The sequence below is a fragment of the Sturnus vulgaris genome, chromosome 12 (genome assembly GCF_052056855.1).
Source record: "Sturnus vulgaris isolate bStuVul1 chromosome 12, bStuVul1.hap1, whole genome shotgun sequence".
NCBI lineage: Eukaryota > Metazoa > Chordata > Aves > Passeriformes > Sturnidae > Sturnus > Sturnus vulgaris.
The window spans coordinates 20,221,756-20,241,773 of record NC_142254.1 but is presented as its reverse complement, the minus strand read 5'-3'; the positions used below and the strand labels follow the sequence as shown (position 1 = coordinate 20,241,773).

Genomic DNA, 20,018 nt, shown 5'->3' with positions numbered 1-20,018 from the left:
TAAGGGGGGAGAATGTTCAGTCTAAGGGAGAAATCTCACTGCAAGGGTCAAATGTTTTGATCTATGGAGGAAGAGATGCTTGGTTTGGGGAGGGAGGGGATGCTCAGTCCAAGGAGGGAGGATTCTCATTCCAAGCAGGAGTGATGCGTGGTCTGAAAACAGATTTAGTGTCCAAGGGGGAAAGCTTTAACCAAGAGGAAGGAGATGCTTGGCCCAAAGTGGAAAACACAGTCCAAGGGAAAGGATTCTTGCTCTGAGGAGGAATTCTGGCTCCAGTGGGATGCTGCTCAGTCCGGGGGGCTGCTGGGCTGTGCACTGACCACCCGTGGGGTGCTGCTCCCCAGGGATCACCCTGCCCTCTGCCTCCTCCTCCTTCTACTTCCTGCTCTTCATGGGGCTGTGCACGTGGTGGTCCTGCCACCTGCCGAGCAGCCAGCGGGCCTTCAATGTCCTCTGCATCCTCGTGGGCATCTACAGCGCCTGCCACCTGCTGTGCCTCTATGTGTACCAGACCCCCTTCGTCCAGGGGCTCTTCCCACCCCCCACAATCTGGGCACGGTGAGTCTGAGGGGGTGCCCTGGGGTGTGGGGTGAGCTGTCCTGTCCCACCCTGCTGCCAGCATCCCTCTGGTGCCAGCACGGGGGTGAGACCCTGGCTAGGGGGTGTTAATGCCACCTCCTCTGTCCCCGCAGGGCGTTTGGCTTCAATGACATCATCCAGTACTATAACTGCTCCCAGCCCAACACGCTGGACCTCAATACCAGCCACCCCTGGCCTGTCTATGCCAACCCTGGCATCCTGCTGCTGCTCTACTACGCCATGGCCACCCTGGTGAAGCTGCACTGGCTGGATGCCAAGGTGAGGGGCTGCAGGACAGAGCCACACCTTGATGGTGACAATGGTGACAATGTGTGCCTGGCTGCCACCGCACCCCCGGCCCTGGTGCAAGGGGAGGTGGGGAGGTGGGTGCCCACCTTGGCAGGGGGCTGGGGCATGGTTCTGCTCCCCAGTGGTGGCAGTGGGTGCCCTGAGCTGGCTCCTGCCCCTCGCAGAGAGCCGTGTCACCAGCACAGCCGTGCCCCAGGGACCTGGTGGAGCTGGAGAGTTGGCCCAGGGACACTCAGCAGGTGGCCGAGGACACCAAGGTGGGTTTTTGGGGCTGTGCAGGGAATGGCTGTGGGATGGGGGTGTCAGGGTGGGCTCTGACCCTCTCTGCCCTCAGCCCATGCTGTCCCCCAACACCGGGAAGCCGAGCAGCAGCAGCAGCGAGAACTGCACCGTCCACATCCTGAGCCCATGTAAGCCTGAGCCCAGCCCCTCCCCAAACCCTGCCTAAAGCCTGGGGGTATTTCACCGTCCCTCTCCCCAAACCCTCCATCCCAGGGGTGTCTCACCGTCCCTCTCCCCAAACCCTCCATCCCAGGGGTGTCTCACCGTCCTCTCCCTGCAGCCCGGGGCCGCCTGACGCCGCAGGCCGTAGCAGGCAGGAGGCACCCGGCAGCCTGGCTGCCCCTGCACAGCCTGGGCCACGTCCTCATGAAACAGAGCTACGTGTCTGCCCTCATCGCCATGATGGTAAAGAGCGGGGAGGGGACACGGGAGGGGGACACGGACATGGTGGGGACATGGGGAGGGGGACACAGACATGGGGAGTGGACACACATGATGGGGACACAGACATGGTGGGGACATGGGGAGGGAACACAGCACTGACATGGTGGGGACATGGAGGGGGACACAGATACAGGGAGGGGACACAGACACGGTGGGGACATGGAGGGGGACACAGATACAGGGAGGGGACACAGACATAGGAGACACAACCCTGGGGACAGGACCCAGACATGGAGGGGACACAGGGAGAAGAGACAGACACGGGGAGGAGACACAGACATGGAGAGGACACAGAGAGGCGACACGGACATTGTGGGGGACACAAGGAGAGGACGCAGACATGGAGGGACAGAGAGGTGACACAGACATGGTGGCGGTGCCACTCGTGGGGGTGACACCTCGTGGGCCGAGCCCTCCTGCTGTGTGCCCCAGGTGTGGAGCATCATCTACCACAGCTGGCTGACGTTCGTGCTGCTGGTGTGGGCGTGCCTGATCTGGACGGTGCGGAGCCGCCGGCACTTCGCCATGATCTGCTCGCCCTTCCTGGTGCTCTACGGCATCACCCTGTGCACGCTGCAGTACGTGTGGGCCATGGAGCTGGTCCCCGAGCTGCCCACCCGCATCAGGTTCATGCACCTGCACCCGCTCGGGCTGGTGCACCCCAGGTACCCCTGCACTGCCCTGGCGGCCAAGGTGAGCGTGGCACTGCATTGTGGGGGTTTTTTTAAAATTTTTTTAAATTTTATTTTATTTTATTTTTTTATTTTATTTCTTCAGAGTTGGGTTTAAAAGCTGGAGAGATGGTACTTTTTGTTTGGATTATTATTTTTATGTATTTATTATATTTTATTTATATTTTATTTATTTGGATTATTCATTTTTATTTGTATTATTAGACCTAGTATTAGGTCTAATATAGAATATAATAGAATAGAATACGATAGAATAGAATATGACAGAATAGAATATAATACAATAATACATAATACAATGATAATACAAAATAATAGTACATAATACAATATACTATAATATACTGTATTATACTAGACTATATATATTATATATTATGTATTATATATTATATTATTACCTATATGAGGTCTATTATTTATTTATTTATGGGTCTTTATTAGGTCTATTATTATTTACATTTACATATATATTATTTGGCATAACATAATATAACATGGCATAACATAATATACCATAATATGTAATATATATTATTCTATTATTGTTACCAGTTTTAGTTCTATTATTTATAGACCCTGAGTTTTACAGTATTTCAAGCTAATAAGTTAAAAATGGAGGCTTCTTTTTTTATGCAAGGCCTTTTAAGGGCTAACTGTTTAATTAAGAAAAGCTACTTAAATGATTTTTATTTTTAGCCTAATAACTACTTGTTGTGTAGGTTAACTACCTGCAGTGCAGGTTTTTTTATTTAATTACAAAATATTACTTAGACTCATGAAGAAGAAGGTGAAGAAGAACTAAGCTTCTGCTGTAAAACTTCCACTTTGCTGTATATGCATTACTATATCTTAAAACTTTAAATTCTAAGCTTTTCACTGTGTGATATTACACGCTTCAACTACACGCTCACAATCTCAGTTCTATCATTCAATTTTGGAAGCCTTCGCCAAAGTGTTTTCCTGGTGGGGGGGGGGGGTTGCTCAGTGCCTGTCAGCACAGAAAATCTAAAATCCTCAGTCTGCCGGGTTCCAACAGCGCTGTCCCTCCCCTGTCCCCTGCCCCCTGCCCCCTGTCCCTGCTCAGTGCCTGTTCCTACAGCTCGTGTTCACCCTCACCTTCTGGATGCTGCTGCGGCAGTTCGTTAGGGAGAAGGTGCTAACGAGGAGATCCCCGAGCACCCCACTCATGGAGGTGTCAGTCACGGACACAGGTGAGGCGGTGTCACCACGCTGTCCCCACCCACCCCGAGCACCCCACACCTGTGTGTGTGTGTGTGTGTGTGGGGACACATCCCAGTGCCCCAGCCCAGCCCCTGCGTGCCCCACAGACTCCAGGCAGATGCGGGATGTGCTGCAGAGCCTGGGCGAGCTGGTGAAGAATTTCTTTGCCAAGTTCTGGATCTGTGTGTGCGCTGCCAAGCTCATCGTGATCACCTTCACCGGCCGCCTCGTCATCTACAAGATCGTCTACATGCTCCTCTTCCTGCTCTGCCTCATCCTGTTCCAGGTGGGCAAACTGGGGGCTCCTGCTGATGCCTAGAGGAGCTGGGACAGAGTTAAAGGGGAATAAATGGATATTTATTGAGGGGCCTTCAAAGGTCACACCCTGGCAGTGCCAGTGCCGCAGTCGTGGCCCCTGCCTGGATGGCTCCAAGATGGAAACAAAAGAGGGGTTGGTCACGAGATCTCACATTTTTATAGATTTTAGTCCATTTGCATACAGAACTGTCCAATTAACAGCCTCAAATCGTGAAGTTTCATCCTCCTTGCTTGCGTGCCCGCCCTCCTCTTTTCATGTTGTTTATGCTCAGGGCCTGAAGTTTGGAGAAATTGTCCTTGAGTCCCCAGCTGGACTAGGACTGTTTTGTTTTCACTGCCCAAGCAGAACAGAAAAACTTAAAACTTAAGGCATCACAGGGGGGTTTGTGCCCTCCCCAGGGTGGCCCTGCTGATGTCCCTGTCCCCTCAGGTGTACTACAGCCTGTGGCGCAAGGTGCTCAAGGGTTTTTGGTGGCTGGTGGTGGCCTACACCATGATGGTGCTCCTCGCCAACTACACCTACCAGTTCGAGGAGTTCCCCATGTACTGGAAGAACCTGACACGCCTCAGTGATAACGAGTGAGTGTCCCCCACCCACCGTGGGGTCACCAGGGCATGACCAAGGGCTGGGGAAACTGAGGCACGGAGCAGGTTGGGGGTTGAGCCTCGGCGCCTGGTTGGGGTGGGATGGATGAGACCCCATGCTGACCCTCCTCTCTTCTCCTCTCCCCATCCAGGCTGAGTGACGTGGGCCTGGAGCAGTTCAGCATCTCCAGGCTGTTCTCCAGCATCATCATGACGGGTTTCTTCCTCCTGGCCTGCACCCTCCAGCTCCACTGCTTCCACGAGCCCTTCATGCGCATCACTGACATGGCAAACATCCGTGCCCCCTCTCCGGCCCCCTGCCACATCCCCAGGTGGGATCCAGTGCTGGGTGACCCCCCTGCACCCCAAACCTGCCATCCCCGCTCTGAGCCCCCCTTCCCACAGGTCTGAGGAGCTGCAGGGGAGCCGCCTGCTGCGGGATGCGGCCGCTGCCGAGACCACCCAGTCCAGAGACTCCGACACCGACTCCCTGGGTACAGGGCAGGGATGGGGGACGGGCTGGGACGGGGTGTCCTCCAAGCCAGGGGGAACCTGGGAGGGTGGAGCCTTGCGTTTGGGTTGATATCCAACAGTGGGAGGGTATGGAGATGGATTGGGGCATCCTCCAAGCCTGGAAGGGACTTTTGGGGTGTGGATTGGGGTGTCCTTCAAGTGTGGGAGGGACTGGGGTGGCCTCTGAGCCAGGAAGGGGCTGGGAGGGCATGGGGGTGAATTGGCGTGTCCTGAAAGCTGGCATGGGACCAGGGTAGTGCAGGGATTTACTGGGGTCTCCTCCAAGTCTGGAAGGATACAGGGATGACTTGGAGGTTGCAGGGATGGATTGTGGGGAGTTGTGGAATGGATTGAGGTGTTCTCTGAGCAAGGGAGGACACCAGGGATGGGTTGGGGTGTCCTCAGAGCCAGCCAGGCTGCGGGGGTGTCCATGAGGGTCCATGTCTCTCAGAGTCCAGCAAATGGGGGCTGGTGCTGGAGCGCCTGATCGTGCTGGGCCAGACCTTCTCAGACATGGTGACACGTGGGGAGGTGTTCCTGAGGCGCGTGCTGGAGCTCCACGTCGTCAAGATGGTGGCTCTCTACACGGTCTGGGTGGCCCTGGAGGAGGTACCCCTGGGGGTGCAGGGTTGGGGGGGCTCAGCTGGCGCCCCCCAAGGTGCTGACACGGCCCCTGCCCCAGGTCTCGCTGATGAATTTCTTGCTGGTGCTGCTGTGGGCCTTGGCCATGCCCTACTGCCGCTTCCGCCACATGGCCTCGTGCCTCTCCACCATCTGGACCTGCATCATCATCGTCTGCAAAATGCTCTACCAGCTCGAATTCGTGGACCCCGAGGAGTACTCCAGCAACTGCACCCAGGTGTGCTCATGGGGCTGGTTCTTGGGGGGGCTCCCTGGCTGGAGGGGGGGTCTGGGGGTGCTCAGGAGCACTGAGCCATCCCCTGGTGCTCCCCTTGGCAGCCCCTTCCCAACAGCACCAACCTGACCCCAGAGGAGCTGGCCAACTCCACGCTGTACCGTGACCTCGTGGACCCTGCCAACTGGTTCGGCGTCCGGAAGGGCTTCCCCAACTGGGATTACGTCAAGGTGGGCACGGGGATGCCGTGGGGACCCACCTGGGGGGGATTGCTGGTCCTGAGCATGCCCTGTTCCCCCTGCAGAACCACCTGCAGGTGCTGCTGCTGCTGGTGTTCGAGGCCGTGGTGTACCGGCGCCAGCAGTATCACCGCAAGCAGCACCAGCTGGTGGCCCCTGTCACCGAGACCATCTTCGAGGACATCTCCCGTGAGCACCTCGACCTCGGCATCGTCAGCTGTGCCAAATACTTCATCAACTACTTCTACTACAAGTTTGGCTTGGAGGTGTGTTGTGGCTGGTGCCAGGGGTCAGTCTGACCCCAGCTGCCACAGATGTCCCGGATAGTGAGGTCTCACAAGGAACAGCCTGTCCTGGGGTCCCAGGCAGTCTCAGCTGCAGGGGACAAGTGCAAGCAAGGCTTGGGCTTCATGTGATCAGCTCTTTGAGTGATTTCAGCCCTTTGAGTGATGTCAGCTCAGCTTGCAAGCTACCCCAGGCAACTCAGGGACAAAATGGGAAGAGCTAGGTGGCAATTCTACAGAACACTTGATTGGCAGCTTCTGCAAAGGGGGTCCAGTGGCAGTTTCATTCCACTGAGCTGGGCAGAAGCAGGGGATTTTATAGGGAAGGTGTGGCTTGATGGAAGGGCCAGTCATTTAGAGCCAAGGAAATATGACCAGTCGTTTTACAAGGAGATGAAGTGGCATCCCAAGGTGGGAAAAGGGTCTCAGCCCAGTCACCGAGACTAAGCAATTCTTACCTAGGCAACAGCTCTCCAGGGAGGCCTTGCCCTGCTCCCTCCACTGAGGTGGGAGCGTTTTGGGGAGGGGTCCTGGTGCTCACAGCACCCCAGTGCTGAGCCCTGCACCTCTCTCCACCCCCAGATCTGCTTCCTGATGATCGTGAACGTGATCGGGCAGCGGATGAACTTCCTGGTGATCCTGCACGGCTGCTGGCTCGTGGTGATGCTGACGCGGCGGCGGCGCGCGGCCATCGCCCGCCTCTGGCCCAAGTACTGCCTCTTCCTCGTCATCTTCTTCCTCTACCAGTACCTGCTGTGCCTGGGCATGCCACCTGCTCTCTGCATTGGTAAGGGGCACGGGGGGCACCATTTGCCTGCCCTGGGAAGGGGCAGGAGGAGAGGCCTGGCACTGATTGTGCCCTCTGTTCCCCCAGACTATCCCTGGCGCTGGAGCGACAGCATTCCCCTCAACTCAGCACTTGTCAAGTGGCTTTACCTGCCCGACTTCTTCCAGGCTCCCAAATCCACCAACCTCATCAGTGAGTAGCCCCATGTGGTGCTCTGTCACCCTGTTCCAGCCCCAAAACCTCTGTGACCTCCCCAGCCATCCTGCCTCCAGGAGGGGGAAGGACAGGCAGGAGGGGTGGAGGAGCTTTTAGAGCCCCACTCCATTGGAGGTAGAGCTTAAATCACACACACCCTATTGGAGAAGGAGTCATGGAAAACCCCACCCCTTTTTGGGGAGCTGAATTGTTTTCCCACACTAATTTTGGGAAAAGGAGGGGCCTGGAGAAATGCACACTTGGTTAAGGAAGAGGTCTGGGAAAGCCACACCTGGTGGAGGGAATTCATGAGCTTCCCCATCCTGGCTAGGAGTGTCCTGGGATGCCCTACGCCTCGGGGAAGGATTTGAGGGTCCTAGGGTTTTGGGGCAGCCTGTGGCCAACACTGACCCCTGTTTCCTCAGATGATTTCATGCTGCTGCTGTGTGCAGCCCAGCAGTGGCGTGTGTTTGAGGCTGAGCGCTCCGAGCCCTGGCTGAGCGCGGCCGGGGACAACTCGGACCGGCTGGACCGGGAGCAGGACCACTACAACCCCACCCCAAACTTCATCTACTGCAAGTGGGTGCCCCCAGAACAGCACCCCAGCCTGGGCTGGAGTCATGGGAACGGGATTCTCTGTGGGCAGTGAATGGGGCGCTCCTCTGGGGTGGGGGAATGAACAGGATGGGACCCAGCTGGGATGAGACCCCTTGGGGTATGGACACAATCTCACACTTGGAATTTCAACCTTGAGATGCCAAACTTTGGGGAATGAACAAAATGGGTTACCCCTTGGGATGGGACCCTTTGGGATAGGGATGAGATCCCACTCTTGGATGGCAAATCCCCTGAGATGGGACCCCTTGAGGCATGGGTAGGATGGGACCTTCAGGGAGTGGGACCTGCTGGGCTGGGATCTCTAGAATGGGATTGGAACCCCTTTGGACATGATGGCTGGAGCAGGAACTCCCTGAGGCTCTTCTGAAGGAGACGAGGTGGTCCAGGACACCCCTGGTGATGGTGCTGGACCCTCACAGGCTTTGTGCCATAAACTGGGACAAAGCCCTTTGATAGGGCTGGTGGGGGGGACTGGGACCGAAGACCCCTGCTCTGACCACCCCATCCACAGATCCTACCTGGACATGGTGAAGGTGGTGGTGTTCCGTTACCTCTTCTGGGCTGTCCTCGTGGTGGTTTTCATCACTGGTGCCAACCGGATCAGCCTCTTTGGCCTGGGCTACCTGCTGGCCTGCTTCTACCTGCTGCTCTCGGGCACTGCCATGCTGCGCAAGCCGGCCCGCGCCCGCCTGGCGCTCTGGGACTGCCTCATCCTCTACAACATCACCATCATCATCTCCAAAAACATGCTGTCGGTGTGTTGTGATCCACCTGCTTCTCCTCAGGTCACCCTGGCCATCCCCGGGGTGGTGACAAAGCCGTGTGTGCCCTCTCTGCCCGCAGCTCCTGTCCTGCGTCTTCGTGCAGCAAATGCAGAGCAACTTCTGCTGGGTGATCCAGCTCTTCAGCCTCGTCTGCACTGTCAAGGGCTACTACAACCGTGAGTTGCTGCTCCGGGGGGCTCAGGGCTGCAGGTTTGGGCTGCTGCCTGACCTGCCTGCACCTCTGCCTGCCAGCCAAGGCGATGCCCAAGGACCACGACTGCACGCTGCCCGTGGAGGAGGCTGGCATCATGTGGGACAGCATCTGCTTCTTCTTCCTCCTGCTCCAGCGCCGCATCTTCCTCAGCTCCTACTACTTGCACGTCATGTGGAACCTCCAAGCCTCTGCCCTGCAGGCTTCCAGGTGGGATTGAGGTCCTGGGGCGTCCCCATGGGTGCTGGGGGCCACCCTGACCCTCCACTGTCCCTGTCCCCCAGGGGTGTGGCATTGTTCAAGGCCAGCATCGTGAAGAGCCTGCACGCACACCGGCGAGCCGAGAAGAAGTCGCTGGACCAGCTGAAGCGGCAGTGAGTGGGTTTTGGGGGGCACTGGGACCCCGCTCTGTGTATGGGGTGCCCCTGGGGGCCTGGGGGAGCGGGCTCTGCAGCATCCTGTGCCTCCAGGATGGAGCGGATCCGAGCCAAGCAGCAGAAGTACCACCAGGAGAGGCTGCCCCGCAGCACCAGCCTGGGGCAGGAAGGGGCCAGACCAGGTGAGAGCCATGGGGACCCTCCCCTGTCCCCAACTCCTTTCTGGACACACGGGTGGCACTGTGACCTATCACTGACACCCATCGTGGTGGAGCCCTGTGGAGCATTGTGGTGACCCCTCCCACCCTGAGTGCCCCCCAGGTGAGATGCATGCCCTGAGTGTCCCCCAGGGCAGGGTGGGTGCCCTGAGTACCCCCCCAGGTGAGATGCATGCCCTGAGTGTCCCCCCAGGAGGGGTGGGTGCCCTTAGTGTACCCCCAGGGCAGGGTGGGTGCCCTGAGTGCCCCTCCAGGCAGGGTGGGTGCCCTGAGTGCCCCCCTAGGCAGGCTGGGTGCCCTGAGTGTGGCCATCCTCAGCCCCATGTGCCATCCCACAGAGTCTGGTGACCCCACAGACCCATCCCGGGAGAGGGAGCGCTGGTGGCAGCCATGGTCAGACCATGCCACAGGTACAGCCCTGGCACGGGGCATAACAGGGCACAGCCCCCCCCTCAGAGAGGTCCCCCCTAACACCTGCGAGGTGCTGGTGGCACTGCTTGGTTAAGGTGACACCCTGCATGTCCCCTGTCCCCAGGCTCGGCTGCAGAGCACTAACCATGGCTTCTCTGCTCCCCAACACTAATGGGGTGTTGGACTGGGGGTGCCAGGCTGGGTTTGGGGTCACCGACGTCGGTCACCTCCGAGCGACGCCGCTTTGGGGACGTGGCAGTTGAGTTGTTGGTTTTGATGTCCCCACGGGTGTCCTCGGTGCCAGGCAGAGCCCTGGGAGACGGCAGCGGGGCCAGCCTGGGGTGTGACAGCCCTGCCGTGGCCCTGGCTGTGCTGTGACACCCTGTGCCCCCCGGCAGTGCTGCATTCCGGGGAATATTTCCTCTTCGAGTCGGACAGCGAGGAGGAGGAGGAGGTGCAGGAGGAGCCACGGCCAGAGAGGCCGAGCGCCTTCCAGGTGAGCAGGGCTGGGGGACTGCAGAGCCAGCTGGGGGGCTGGCAGTGTCCCCAGGGTGCTGATGGCCCCTGTCCTCCTCCAGCTCGCCTACCAGGCCTGGGTGACCAACACCAGGACGGTGCTGAGGCAGCAGGAGCAGCCTGAGCAGCCTGAGTCACCCAGCACTGAGAGCATTGCAGGTGAGTGTGACACCCCAAAATAGGGCTGAGGGGACAGGAGGGGACACAGCCCTGCCTGGTGCCCACTGTGTGCCCTGGCAGGGCGCTCCTGGTGTGGGGGACTTTTAAGGTGGATGGATGTAGGGGGACAGGGGATGGGGTGGTGGATGGGAGAGCCCCAAAAATGATGTTCATCCTTCCCTGGGGTCTGACCCTTGCAGAGGATGGCATAAGGAGAGAGGTGGAGGCTCCTGAGGAGGCTGAAAGCCGGGAGGAAGAGACCATGGAAACTTCTGGTAGGTGGGCAGCAGGACTGCAGCTCAAGGGGGTGCTGGGGAGGTCTGGGTGGGCACGAGTCACCCTGCACCCTTCTTTCTGCCCTGGCAGAGCGCAGCAACGTCTTGCAGCGGGCACTGAACACGCTGAGGTTCCTGTGGCTGCTGTGCCAGGCCCTGGTGGACGGGCTGACCCAGTGGCTGGACACCTGCACCCAGGAGCACAGGGACATGTCCCGTGTGCTGCGCCTCGAGAGATGCGTCATGGCAGAGCGCCTGGCCAGGGTGAGCCTGAGGGGGACACTGGGGTGGGGAGGGTGGCACCCCACGGTGGCACTGACGTCCTGCCTGCCACAGGGAGAGGAGATCAACGAGAGGTTCCCAGATGAGCTCTATGTGCTGCCGGAGGAGTTACCGGAGGAGCTGAGCCCGTCTGCCTCCTTGGCTGCAGATTCCCAAAGCAGCACTTCCAGGCAGGTGCATAGAAACCCCTGAGGGGGGTGTTGGCAGTGCCACAGGTGGGGCAGGGGGCTCATCCCCGTCCCTGTGTCATCCCCAGCGGGTGCCTAAGAGCTACCCCTTCTTCCAGCAGCCAGGAGCAGGCGGCAAGCCTGGAGGACGTGGCTGATGCTCAGCAGTTCCTGGCCGTGCCCCAGCAGCGCAGGCGGACGGCCAGTGAGCTCCTCAAGAGCAGGTGGACGTGGGGACAGCGGGGTTTGGGGACAGCGGGACGGGGATGGGGGCTGGCAGGAGGGCTCACCCCAGCCCTGCACCCCACAGGAGGTTGTGTGTCTCCGAGCTGGAGGAGTCAGAGCAGTTTTACCAATCCCACAACCGGTTCCTGAAGCTGCTGCTGGCTGGGTACCGCTGTGTGACCGCCCACTCCGAGCTGCTCTGTTACTTCGTCATCATCCTCAACAACATGGTCACTGCCTCCATCATCTCCGTCTTCCTGCCCATCCTCGTCTTCCTCTGGGCCATGCTCTCCATCCCCCGGCCCACCAAGCGGTTTTGGATGACGGCCATCATCTTCACCGAGGTGGGCAGGGGGTGGCCAGTGAAGGGACAGTGCCACCCGGCCCCCGCTGCCACCCACTGACCCCAGTGTCCCCACAGGTGATGGTGGTGGTCAAGTACCTCTTCCAGTTTGGGTTCTTCCCCTGGAATGGCTACATCACCCTGCTGCGCCACGAGGGCAAGCCCTTCTTCCCACCACGCATCCTGGGCTTGGAGAAGTCCACCCACTACATCAAGTATGACCTCGTGCAGCTCCTGGCCCTCTTCTTCCATCGCTCCCTGCTGCTGGTGAGCCCTGGGTGGGCATCTGGGGGGAGCTGGAGCTGCTGCTGGGGGCTCCAGGCTGAGCCCAGTGGGTGCTGGGCGGCTCTGCTGTGGTTTCCCACCAGTGCTGGTGGGAGTTGATGCTGCAGGATGGGGAGTGAGGTGTGTGAGGCTGGACCCCTGACCATGTCCCTCTGCAGTCCTTTGGGCTGTGGGACCAGGAAAAGACAGCAGAGGAGAAGCGGGAGAGCAAGGAAGGGGAGGAGAAGCCAGAGGAAGCCGTGTCTGCACCACCAGCCGTGGCTGAGGAAGGGCTGGAGGCTCCAGCCCAGCCAGGAGCACTGGCAGCAGCCACAGGGCCAGAGCAGGAGCTGGGGCCAGACTGCATAGAGCAGGAGGAGAGCACTGGGGCCACACAGCTCCGCTTCAGGAGGAGGAGGCAGCAGGAGAGGAAGGCCCTGGAGATGGTTCCAGTGGAAGGTGAGCACCATTCCCAACCCTCATGCCACGGTGAAGGGCAAAGCTGGCACCCCCAGCATGCTGGGGTCGGGCAGGATGTGGCCCTGCAGCACCCTGGCGGTCACCCACACTGTGCCTCACTTCAAGGGGATGAGGAGGAGGATGAGGAAGAGGAGGAGGAAGTGTCAGAAGAGAGCCACGCTCACAGGAAGCTGAGGGAGTTTGGCTTGCGGGTCAAGGGCTTCTTCCTCACCATGTGAGTTACGGTGGTGCTGGTTGGGCTGGGGGCTGTGGTGTGCAGTCCCAGTCACCTGTCCCCTGTGTCCCCTGTGTCCCCTGTCCCTGCAGGGCACGGAACATGTACCAGCCAGTGCGCAGGTTCTTCCAGGACATCCTGGACACTCAGAACCATGCAGCCACCGACGTCTACGCCTACATGTTCCTGGCTGACGTGGTCGACTTCATCATCATCATCTTCGGCTTCTGGGCCTTTGGGGTGAGCAGGGAGTCCCACAGGGCCCTGACTGTCCTGCCTCCACCACAGGGGTGAGGCTGGGCCACATTCTGACCTCTCCTGCACCCCAGAAATACTCGGCGGCCGCCGACATCACCTCCTCGCTGTCGGAAAACCAAGTGCCGGAGGCTTTCCTGTTCATGCTGCTCTTCCAGTTCACCACCATGGTCATCGACCGTGCCCTCTACCTCCGCAAGACCGTGCTGGGCAAGCTCATCTTCCAGGTCACCCTGGTCTTTGGCATCCACTTCTGGATGTTCTTCTTACTGCCTGCCGTCACCCAAAGGTACGTCCCAAAGGATTCCCTGGCACAGCGTGGTCCTTGCGTGGCACCTTGGTGTCCCCAAGCCCACGTGGTGGCCCAGGTTGAAGAGTGGCACGTCCCTCCTGCAGGTTGTTCCGCCAAAACACGGTGGCCCAGCTGTGGTATTTTGTGAAGTGCATCTACTTTGGTCTGTCGGCCTACCAGATCCGCTGTGGCTACCCCACCCGCATCCTGGGCAACTTCCTCACCAAGAAATACAACCACCTCAACCTCTTCCTCTTCCAGGGGTAGGGCAGGGGGCCGCAGGGAGCCCCAGGCACCCCGAGGGTGCTGCTGTACCACTGCCCTGTCCCCGTGTGCCCCCAGGTTCCGCCTCGTGCCCTTCCTGGTGGAGCTGCGGGCCGTCATGGACTGGGTGTGGACGGACACCACGCTGTCCCTCTCCAACTGGATGTGTGTGGAGGACATCTACGCCAACATCTTCATCATCAAGTGCAGCCGGGAGACTGAGAAGGTACAGCCCCTATGCCAGGAAGGATCCCCCGCTTAAACCCCTCTTAAAGGTTTGTTGGGGTTCCCCTGAGCACACCCTACACCGTGTGCTGTCTGCCCCCACCCCAGAAATACCCCCAGCCCAAGGGGCAGAAGAAGAAGAAGGTGGTGAAGTACGGCATGGGCGGCCTCATCATCCTCTTCCTCGTGGGCATCATCTGGTTCCCGCTGCTCTTCATGTCCCTGGTGCGCTCCGTGGTGGGCGTCATCAACCACCCCATCGATGTCACCGTCACCCTCAAGCTGGGGGGGTACGAGGTGAGGATGTGGGGGTGGCTGTTGGGGTGCCCAGATGGGGGACACCAGCGTGCCCTGCCTGGCTGATGTCCCCTGTCCCCTCCCAGCCTCTGTTCAGCACGAGCTCCCAGCAGCAATACATCCAGCCCTTCACCCCCGAGGACTACGACGAGCTCACCGCGGAGTTTGAGAGCGAGCCGGTAAATCCTCCCTCCCCACCCCAAAAAAAATCCCTGCTGGCTGCTTGGGGCAGGGTCTGGCAGAGCCGCCAGGGCAGGAGCTGAGCCGTGTCCCCCCCTTTGGTGGCAGTTGGCCATGCAGTTCATCACCCTCTACGGTGACGAGGACATCGTGACCGCGCGCGTCGAGGGCAGCTCGGGCTCGCTGTGGAGCATCAGCCCCCCCAGCCGCGAGCAGATGCGGCTGGAGCTGCAGAACGGCTCCTCCGACATCACCGTGCACCTCTCCTGGAGCTTCCAGAGGTACCTCGGGCACGGCCGGGGAGGAGCCAGCCCTGCCTGCACCCGCCCTGCCCTCACTGAGCCTCTCCTGCCCGCAGGGACCTGGGCAAGGGGGGCACGGTGGAGAACGCCTACGGCAAGCACAGCACAGAACTGGAGCCTGGCGCACACCAGCGCCTGGAGCTGGCCCAGATGCTGGATGGCAGCAGGGATGACCCCGTGTGAGTGTCCCCTGAGGGGGTGACTGGACCCTTGTGCTCAGTGGGATGGTGTAACCCTCCCCCCATCACTCCACTTTCTTGTAGGGTATTGCCCAAACTCTTCCCCAAATACATCCGGGCGCCCACTGGCCTCGAAGCTGAACCTGTCAAGCAGCTGCTGCCAGGTAGGTCCCAAGGTGTCCCCCACAAGAAAACCAGCACTGGGTGCCACCTCTCTGAAGACAGGGAGGAAGGACATCAGTCCCAGTGTGTCCCTCCCTAAAAAATCAGCACTGGGAGCACACCAGTAGCCGTGCTGGGTACCAGTGGACAAGGAGGATGTGAGTCCCCACTGTGTCTCCTCCCAAAAAAATCATCCTTAAGAGCACAGCAGCCACTGGGCCGTGCCCTGACGGTGTCACCCTCTCCAGATGACGTGGAGAGCTACCTGGACGTGGAGGTGCAGCTGAAACGGGAGCACAGGGGCTCTGGCCCCGGTGAGCACTTTGTGGAGTGGTGGGTGCTGAGGCTGAAGGACGCCCCACCCCAGGAAGGCAACGTCCTCCCCATGATCATCTTCAACGACAAAGTCAGCCCCCCCAGCCTGGGCTTCCTGGCTGGCTACGGGTACGTGGAGGGTGTCAGGGCGTGGGGGGATGCAGAGGGAATTTCTGGGGAGATATCCAGGGATTTAGGATGTGCCAACCCCCCTCGCAGGATCATGGGGCTCTACGTGTCCATCGTGCTGGTGATTGGCAAGTTCGTGCGGGGCTTCTTCAGCGAGATCTCCCACTCCATCATGTTCGAGGAGCTGCCCTGCGTGGATCGAATCCTGAAGCTGTGCCAGGACATCTTCCTGGTGCGGGAGACGGGCGAGCTGGAGCTGGAGGAGGAGCTCTACGCCAAGCTCATCTTCCTCTACCGCTCGCCCGAGACCATGATCAAGTGGACACGGGAGAAGAATTAAGGGGAAGGGGCTCCAGCCCCCCCTGACAGGGACATCACCGCCAATGCCTTAAGCAGCCCCCGCAGCTGGGGCTGCACCCCGGCCCGGCAGGCAGTGGGATGTGGGGTTCTGGGCGCTCCCTTGGAGGGAGGATGTTTTTCTGGATGTTTTCCTCTACGTTGCTTTGAAGCCTGCACAGACCATGTTGTGCCTTCCCGGGGAGGGGGACAGGAGGTGGCCCCCCCACCCACTGGGCACCCCTGGCTGCCAGGTAGGGATGGGGTCGGGGTCAAGAGCCAGCCCGTGCCCCGCTCCCTGCTGGCCCCAGCCCTGCTCCAGAACCAGGTTGAATTCAAGCAATAGCCCCCTTCCCCCCAGCTCCAGGATGGGGGTCCTGGGTTGTGGCCCCCCCACGTTTGAGGGGGTCTGGCAGCCCCAGTTGGACTTTAGACACTTGTGACTTCGAGTTTGGTTTTTTTTTTTTTTTTTAATTAATTCAAATGGTTTATTTATACAGATATTGAATAAAACAAACTTGAGGCCTCCCTGGCTGACAGGCAGCTGGGGCAGGGAGGTGGGAGGGACCAGGGACCTGTACCCCAGCCCCCAATAAACAGGGGCTGAGGGCTCTCCCTGCCCTTTGCTGGGACAGAAATGGGGTATAAAAGCTGCCTGGGTGTCAGGAATCCTCAGCACCCTCTGGGCTGTCCCTGAGGAGTGGCACCTGTCCCAGCAGTGCCACAGTGGGATGGAGATGTGTCCCCTGCTGTCCCCAGCCCCTTCAGCTCTTGCTGGACTCCTGGTTCTCCTGGTCCTGCTCCATCTCAGCTCTGCAGGGGATGGACACGGGTTGGACACGGCCCCGGGGCTGAGCAGGTGGGGAGGTGCCCCCCACCCCCGGTACCTGCGGATCCTGCGCTGGCCCTCGGCGCGCACGTAGGGGGGCAGCGTGTCAAGGGGACCCTGCACGAGAGGGGCTGTGAGCCTGGGGACCCCCACCACCCCTGAGAACCAACCCCCCTGCACCCCAAAACCTCACCAGCTCCTTGAAGGTGAGGCGGCAGCTGTAGCACAGCAGGGGGATGTAGGCAGCTTTGCTCTCAACCCTGTGGGACAGCGACAGGGACACTCAGTGCTGTCACCTTGGAAATCTGGAGTCCCCCCCCCCAGCCCATATGCTCACCCTGCTGCTGGCTCCTCCAAGATCAGCGTGGGCTCCAGAGCCAACTCCTCCTCTGTAAGAGCCAGGGGGTCACTGAGGGGTACACAGCTGCTCCCCAAATTCCCCTGAGCCCCCCAGTGCCCTCCCCACTCACCCCCATCGGTGTCCAGGCCACAGAGGCAGAGGAGGCAGCGCTGGGACTCGCTGCTGGCCTTGGCTGGCTCCGGGCTCAGCTTCTCGCCCGTCCTGCAGCCAACACAGGGTGAGTGGGTGCACCCCAAACCCCCCCACACCCCCAGAGGGACCCCCTGTACCTGTACACGGTGCTGATGGTGGAGGGGAACTCCTCCTGCAGTCCCAGCAGGAAGCGCTCGACCAACTGGTGGATGCTGGGCTTCTCCCGGCGCTGTGGGAGCCAAGAGAGAGGGCAGGGCAGGACTGGGAGGTCCTGTCCCTGCTGTGGGGACACAGAGTGTGGGCTCCCCACCACGAGACCCCCCCTACCTTGGTGAAGAGGGGTGGCACAATGACGGTGGGGACGCTGAAGAAGCGGTTGTAGAAGGCGATCTCCTTGGCCGTGTAGTCCCGCATGGGTCTCACCACCATCACGTCACCGTGGCGCTGGTCCGTGAAGCCCTGTGGATGCAGGGCTGCCAGGGGACTGTGCCACCATCAAGCCGTACCCCCATGGTGGCATCGTGTCACCCCTCGGGTGTGGGTGCCTGTCCCCAGCTCACCGTGTCCACGGCGAGGAAGGCACCGCGCCCCAGGGAGAGGTTGGTGAGGAGTTTGATGGCCACGCGTGTGAGGCTCTCGCCCATCATCACCTTGGCATAGCCCCTGTCCCGGGCTGTCTGCACGATCAGGTGGGTCCTGGGGACGAGGTGACAGCAGATCAGAGCCACCCTGCCTGCCTGGCACAGGTGCTGGCACCGGGCAGGGTCAGTCGCTCACCGCAGCATCTCCAGCAGCTCCTCCCGCGCCGTTGCCGTCCCCGCGGCCTCGAAGCTGCGGAGCAGCTCCTGGGTCTGGGCAGCGTCCGGCAGGCGAGGGGTGGCCGAGGGTCCCGCTGGCGTGTCCTGGGTGCTGTGACCAGGCAGAGAGGTGCCACTGTCCCCATCCTGCCGCTGCTGCTGGATGAAGCTGTCCACAGCCTCCTTGTAGGAAGGGCCGGATGGGCTGGATGTGCTGGCGCGCTCCAGCCCCGGCTGTAGGATGGACGGGGGCAGCTCCAGTGCCTGCGGGGCAGAGAGGGATATCGGGGGAAGCTGTCCAGATGCGTTCCCTCAGCTCAGCACCCCATGTCACCCCAATACCTCCTCCAGGTGGATCAGGTAGTAGGGGAAGCCGGTGGCCTGCAGCAGGGTCTCCATCTGAGCCAGGGTCTGCTCCCGCTGCTCCGGGCTCTGCCTGCACACGGCTCCCTCTGGAAGGCAGGGGGGCAGTGCCAGGGCTGCTGTCACATCCCCAGCCCCATTCCTGGGGTGGCAGCACCCCAGCCCTGGCACAGTGCAGGGGACACTGTGCTGGGAGTCAATGGTGGGGCTGGGAATGGGGCAGGGAACAGGCAGTGAGCTGGGAACAAGCAGCGGGACAGGGAATGGGCTGGGAATGGGCAGCTGGACACAGAGCAGGGAATGGGCTGGGAATGGTCAGCTGGACACGGAGCAGCAGCAGGGCTCCCTCACCCTCCACGTAGACCAGGCCAGGGACGAAGCGGAGCCTCTTGGCCGCCTCCCGGCTGAGCCCCTGGCAGAGGAGTGGGATGAGAAGTGGGGTGAGGGGGGTTGTCGAGCCGTGCACCCCCCGAGCACCTCCAAACCCCCATTCTCACCTCCTGCACCTGTCGGACCATGGCACTGGAGGCTGGGCCCCCTGACACTGCCAGCAGCACCTGTGGGGACAGCGGGGACGGTCACCAGCCCTGGGGCCACCCCGGGGTGCCCTGTCTGGATCCCCCTCCCGGTACCTTCTCTCCCGGGAAGATGACACGGTTCTTGCCCAGCATGGCACGGAACTTGTGCACAAAGTAGTCACGGAAGCAGCCCCTGGGGACATGGGGACACAGGGACTCCTGAGCTGACACCCCCAAACCCCTCATGCCAAAGTCCCCTTGATATCCCCGAGACCAATGTCCCGGAGAACAACATCCCAGAGTTCCAATGATCCCCATGCGCCACGTCCCCAAACCCAAACCTTACTGTCCCCTCTCCGCTGCTCTCAAAACTCAACGTCCCCAAACCTTGATGCTGTTTGGCCCCGATGTCCCAAACCTTGAAGTCCCCAGTGTCTTCAGCCCCAACATCCCAATGCCCAGACACTCAACATCCCTGAGAACAACTGTCCCCAGTCCCTGATTGTCCCCAAGCCTCCATCTCCTGGAGACTCAGAAACCCCAGTCCCTGATGTCCCCAGTTTCTGATGTCCCCAATTTCTGATGTCCCCAGTTTCTGATGTCCCCCGTCCCGCTGTTCCTGCCAGGTCCCTTACCGGCAGAAGGGGTCCCCGACGCGGATGACGAGGGCGGCCGTGCCCTGCCCGCACTTCATGCATGTTCGGGGGTGTCTGCGGGGACACGGCCGGTCACCGGGGACACCGGGACCTGGTCCCGGACCCCGGGCAGCACCAGGGATACCCGGGATGTTACCAGGGGATACCGGGCAGTACCGGGAGCAGCACTGGGGGTCCATTCCGCGGCCGGACCGGACTCACACCTGTCTCCCGGTGCGCGGCGGCGCCGCGGCGGTTCCGTGTCCGCCCCGCACCCACCGCCGTCACCCGCCGCGTCGCACATGGCGGCGCCACTCGACTCCGGTGGATTCCGGTGGGTCCAGGTGAGTTCCGCTCGGTCCCGGAGGGTTCTGGTTGATCCTAGTGAGTCCCGGTAGGTCCCGGTGGGTTCCGGTGAGTCCCCGGGGGTCCTGCTCGGCTCGGGCCCCGCTCGGCCTCGTTCGGCTCCGCTCGGTTCGCACTCGACTCCTCTCGGCCTCGTTCGGCTCCGCTCACCCCGTTCGGCTCCGCTCGGCCTCGTTCGGCTCCGCTCGGTTCTCACTCGGCTCCGCTCGGTCCTGTCGGGTCCCGCTGTGTCCCGGTGCGCTCCCGTCGC

At 60.6% G+C, this 20,018-nt stretch overlaps 2 protein-coding genes across 2 annotated transcripts in view; one reads left to right on the top strand and one right to left on the bottom strand.

Moving 5' to 3' along the window:
* Window positions 1-16,293, top strand: part of PIEZO1 (piezo type mechanosensitive ion channel component 1 (Er blood group)) — a 24,800-nt gene extending 8,507 nt beyond the window's left edge. Inside the window, exons 7-51 of the mRNA XM_088172125.1 lie at window positions 345-558; window positions 693-858; window positions 1,053-1,145; window positions 1,223-1,298; window positions 1,451-1,575; window positions 2,047-2,307; window positions 3,394-3,520; window positions 3,638-3,816; window positions 4,279-4,427; window positions 4,586-4,765; window positions 4,839-4,927; window positions 5,398-5,555; window positions 5,629-5,805; window positions 5,907-6,032; window positions 6,107-6,307; window positions 6,908-7,112; window positions 7,200-7,304; window positions 7,733-7,886; window positions 8,437-8,680; window positions 8,769-8,865; window positions 8,942-9,110; window positions 9,185-9,274; window positions 9,371-9,459; window positions 9,834-9,905; window positions 10,305-10,402; window positions 10,485-10,581; window positions 10,782-10,856; window positions 10,948-11,120; window positions 11,193-11,312; window positions 11,432-11,529; window positions 11,616-11,874; window positions 11,952-12,140; window positions 12,317-12,596; window positions 12,723-12,831; window positions 12,924-13,071; window positions 13,161-13,375; window positions 13,483-13,641; window positions 13,721-13,868; window positions 13,976-14,164; window positions 14,251-14,343; window positions 14,453-14,625; window positions 14,703-14,825; window positions 14,910-14,989; window positions 15,236-15,431; window positions 15,522-16,293. Of these exons, the coding sequence (XP_088028251.1) occupies window positions 345-558; window positions 693-858; window positions 1,053-1,145; window positions 1,223-1,298; window positions 1,451-1,575; window positions 2,047-2,307; window positions 3,394-3,520; window positions 3,638-3,816; window positions 4,279-4,427; window positions 4,586-4,765; window positions 4,839-4,927; window positions 5,398-5,555; window positions 5,629-5,805; window positions 5,907-6,032; window positions 6,107-6,307; window positions 6,908-7,112; window positions 7,200-7,304; window positions 7,733-7,886; window positions 8,437-8,680; window positions 8,769-8,865; window positions 8,942-9,110; window positions 9,185-9,274; window positions 9,371-9,459; window positions 9,834-9,905; window positions 10,305-10,402; window positions 10,485-10,581; window positions 10,782-10,856; window positions 10,948-11,120; window positions 11,193-11,312; window positions 11,432-11,529; window positions 11,616-11,874; window positions 11,952-12,140; window positions 12,317-12,596; window positions 12,723-12,831; window positions 12,924-13,071; window positions 13,161-13,375; window positions 13,483-13,641; window positions 13,721-13,868; window positions 13,976-14,164; window positions 14,251-14,343; window positions 14,453-14,625; window positions 14,703-14,825; window positions 14,910-14,989; window positions 15,236-15,431; window positions 15,522-15,771 (6,818 nt within the window). The 3' untranslated portion in view covers window positions 15,772-16,293. The remainder of the gene's footprint in view (window positions 1-344; window positions 559-692; window positions 859-1,052; window positions 1,146-1,222; window positions 1,299-1,450; window positions 1,576-2,046; window positions 2,308-3,393; window positions 3,521-3,637; window positions 3,817-4,278; window positions 4,428-4,585; window positions 4,766-4,838; window positions 4,928-5,397; window positions 5,556-5,628; window positions 5,806-5,906; window positions 6,033-6,106; window positions 6,308-6,907; window positions 7,113-7,199; window positions 7,305-7,732; window positions 7,887-8,436; window positions 8,681-8,768; window positions 8,866-8,941; window positions 9,111-9,184; window positions 9,275-9,370; window positions 9,460-9,833; window positions 9,906-10,304; window positions 10,403-10,484; window positions 10,582-10,781; window positions 10,857-10,947; window positions 11,121-11,192; window positions 11,313-11,431; window positions 11,530-11,615; window positions 11,875-11,951; window positions 12,141-12,316; window positions 12,597-12,722; window positions 12,832-12,923; window positions 13,072-13,160; window positions 13,376-13,482; window positions 13,642-13,720; window positions 13,869-13,975; window positions 14,165-14,250; window positions 14,344-14,452; window positions 14,626-14,702; window positions 14,826-14,909; window positions 14,990-15,235; window positions 15,432-15,521) is intronic.
* On the bottom strand, window positions 16,218-20,018 carry CTU2 (cytosolic thiouridylase subunit 2). The gene is made up of 15 exons (XM_088172127.1): window positions 19,627-20,018; window positions 19,403-19,477; window positions 18,882-18,960; window positions 18,747-18,806; window positions 18,601-18,661; window positions 18,229-18,338; window positions 17,867-18,150; window positions 17,650-17,785; window positions 17,417-17,548; window positions 17,227-17,318; window positions 17,067-17,158; window positions 16,934-16,985; window positions 16,790-16,856; window positions 16,655-16,713; window positions 16,218-16,580 (listed from the first exon to the last, which is right to left on the bottom strand). The coding sequence occupies exons 1-15, from the start codon at window positions 19,704-19,706 to the stop codon at window positions 16,532-16,534; spliced, it is 1,428 nt and encodes a 475-aa protein (XP_088028253.1). The 5' UTR covers window positions 19,707-20,018; the 3' UTR covers window positions 16,218-16,531.

Bases quoted from the DNA above. Each gene is read 5' to 3' on its own strand.
- CTU2 (XM_088172127.1), bottom strand. From the start codon at position 19,706: ATGTGCGACGCGGCGGGTGACGGCGGTGGGTGCGGGGCGGACACGGAA. The intron at 17,159-17,226 runs GTACAGGGGGTC...TGTTGGCTGCAG, and splicing joins ACCATCAGCACCGTGTACAG to GACGGGCGAGAAGCTGAGCC. The intron at 16,581-16,654 runs GTACCGGGGGTG...CATCCCCTGCAG, and splicing joins GGCCAGCGCAGGATCCGCAG to AGCTGAGATGGAGCAGGACC.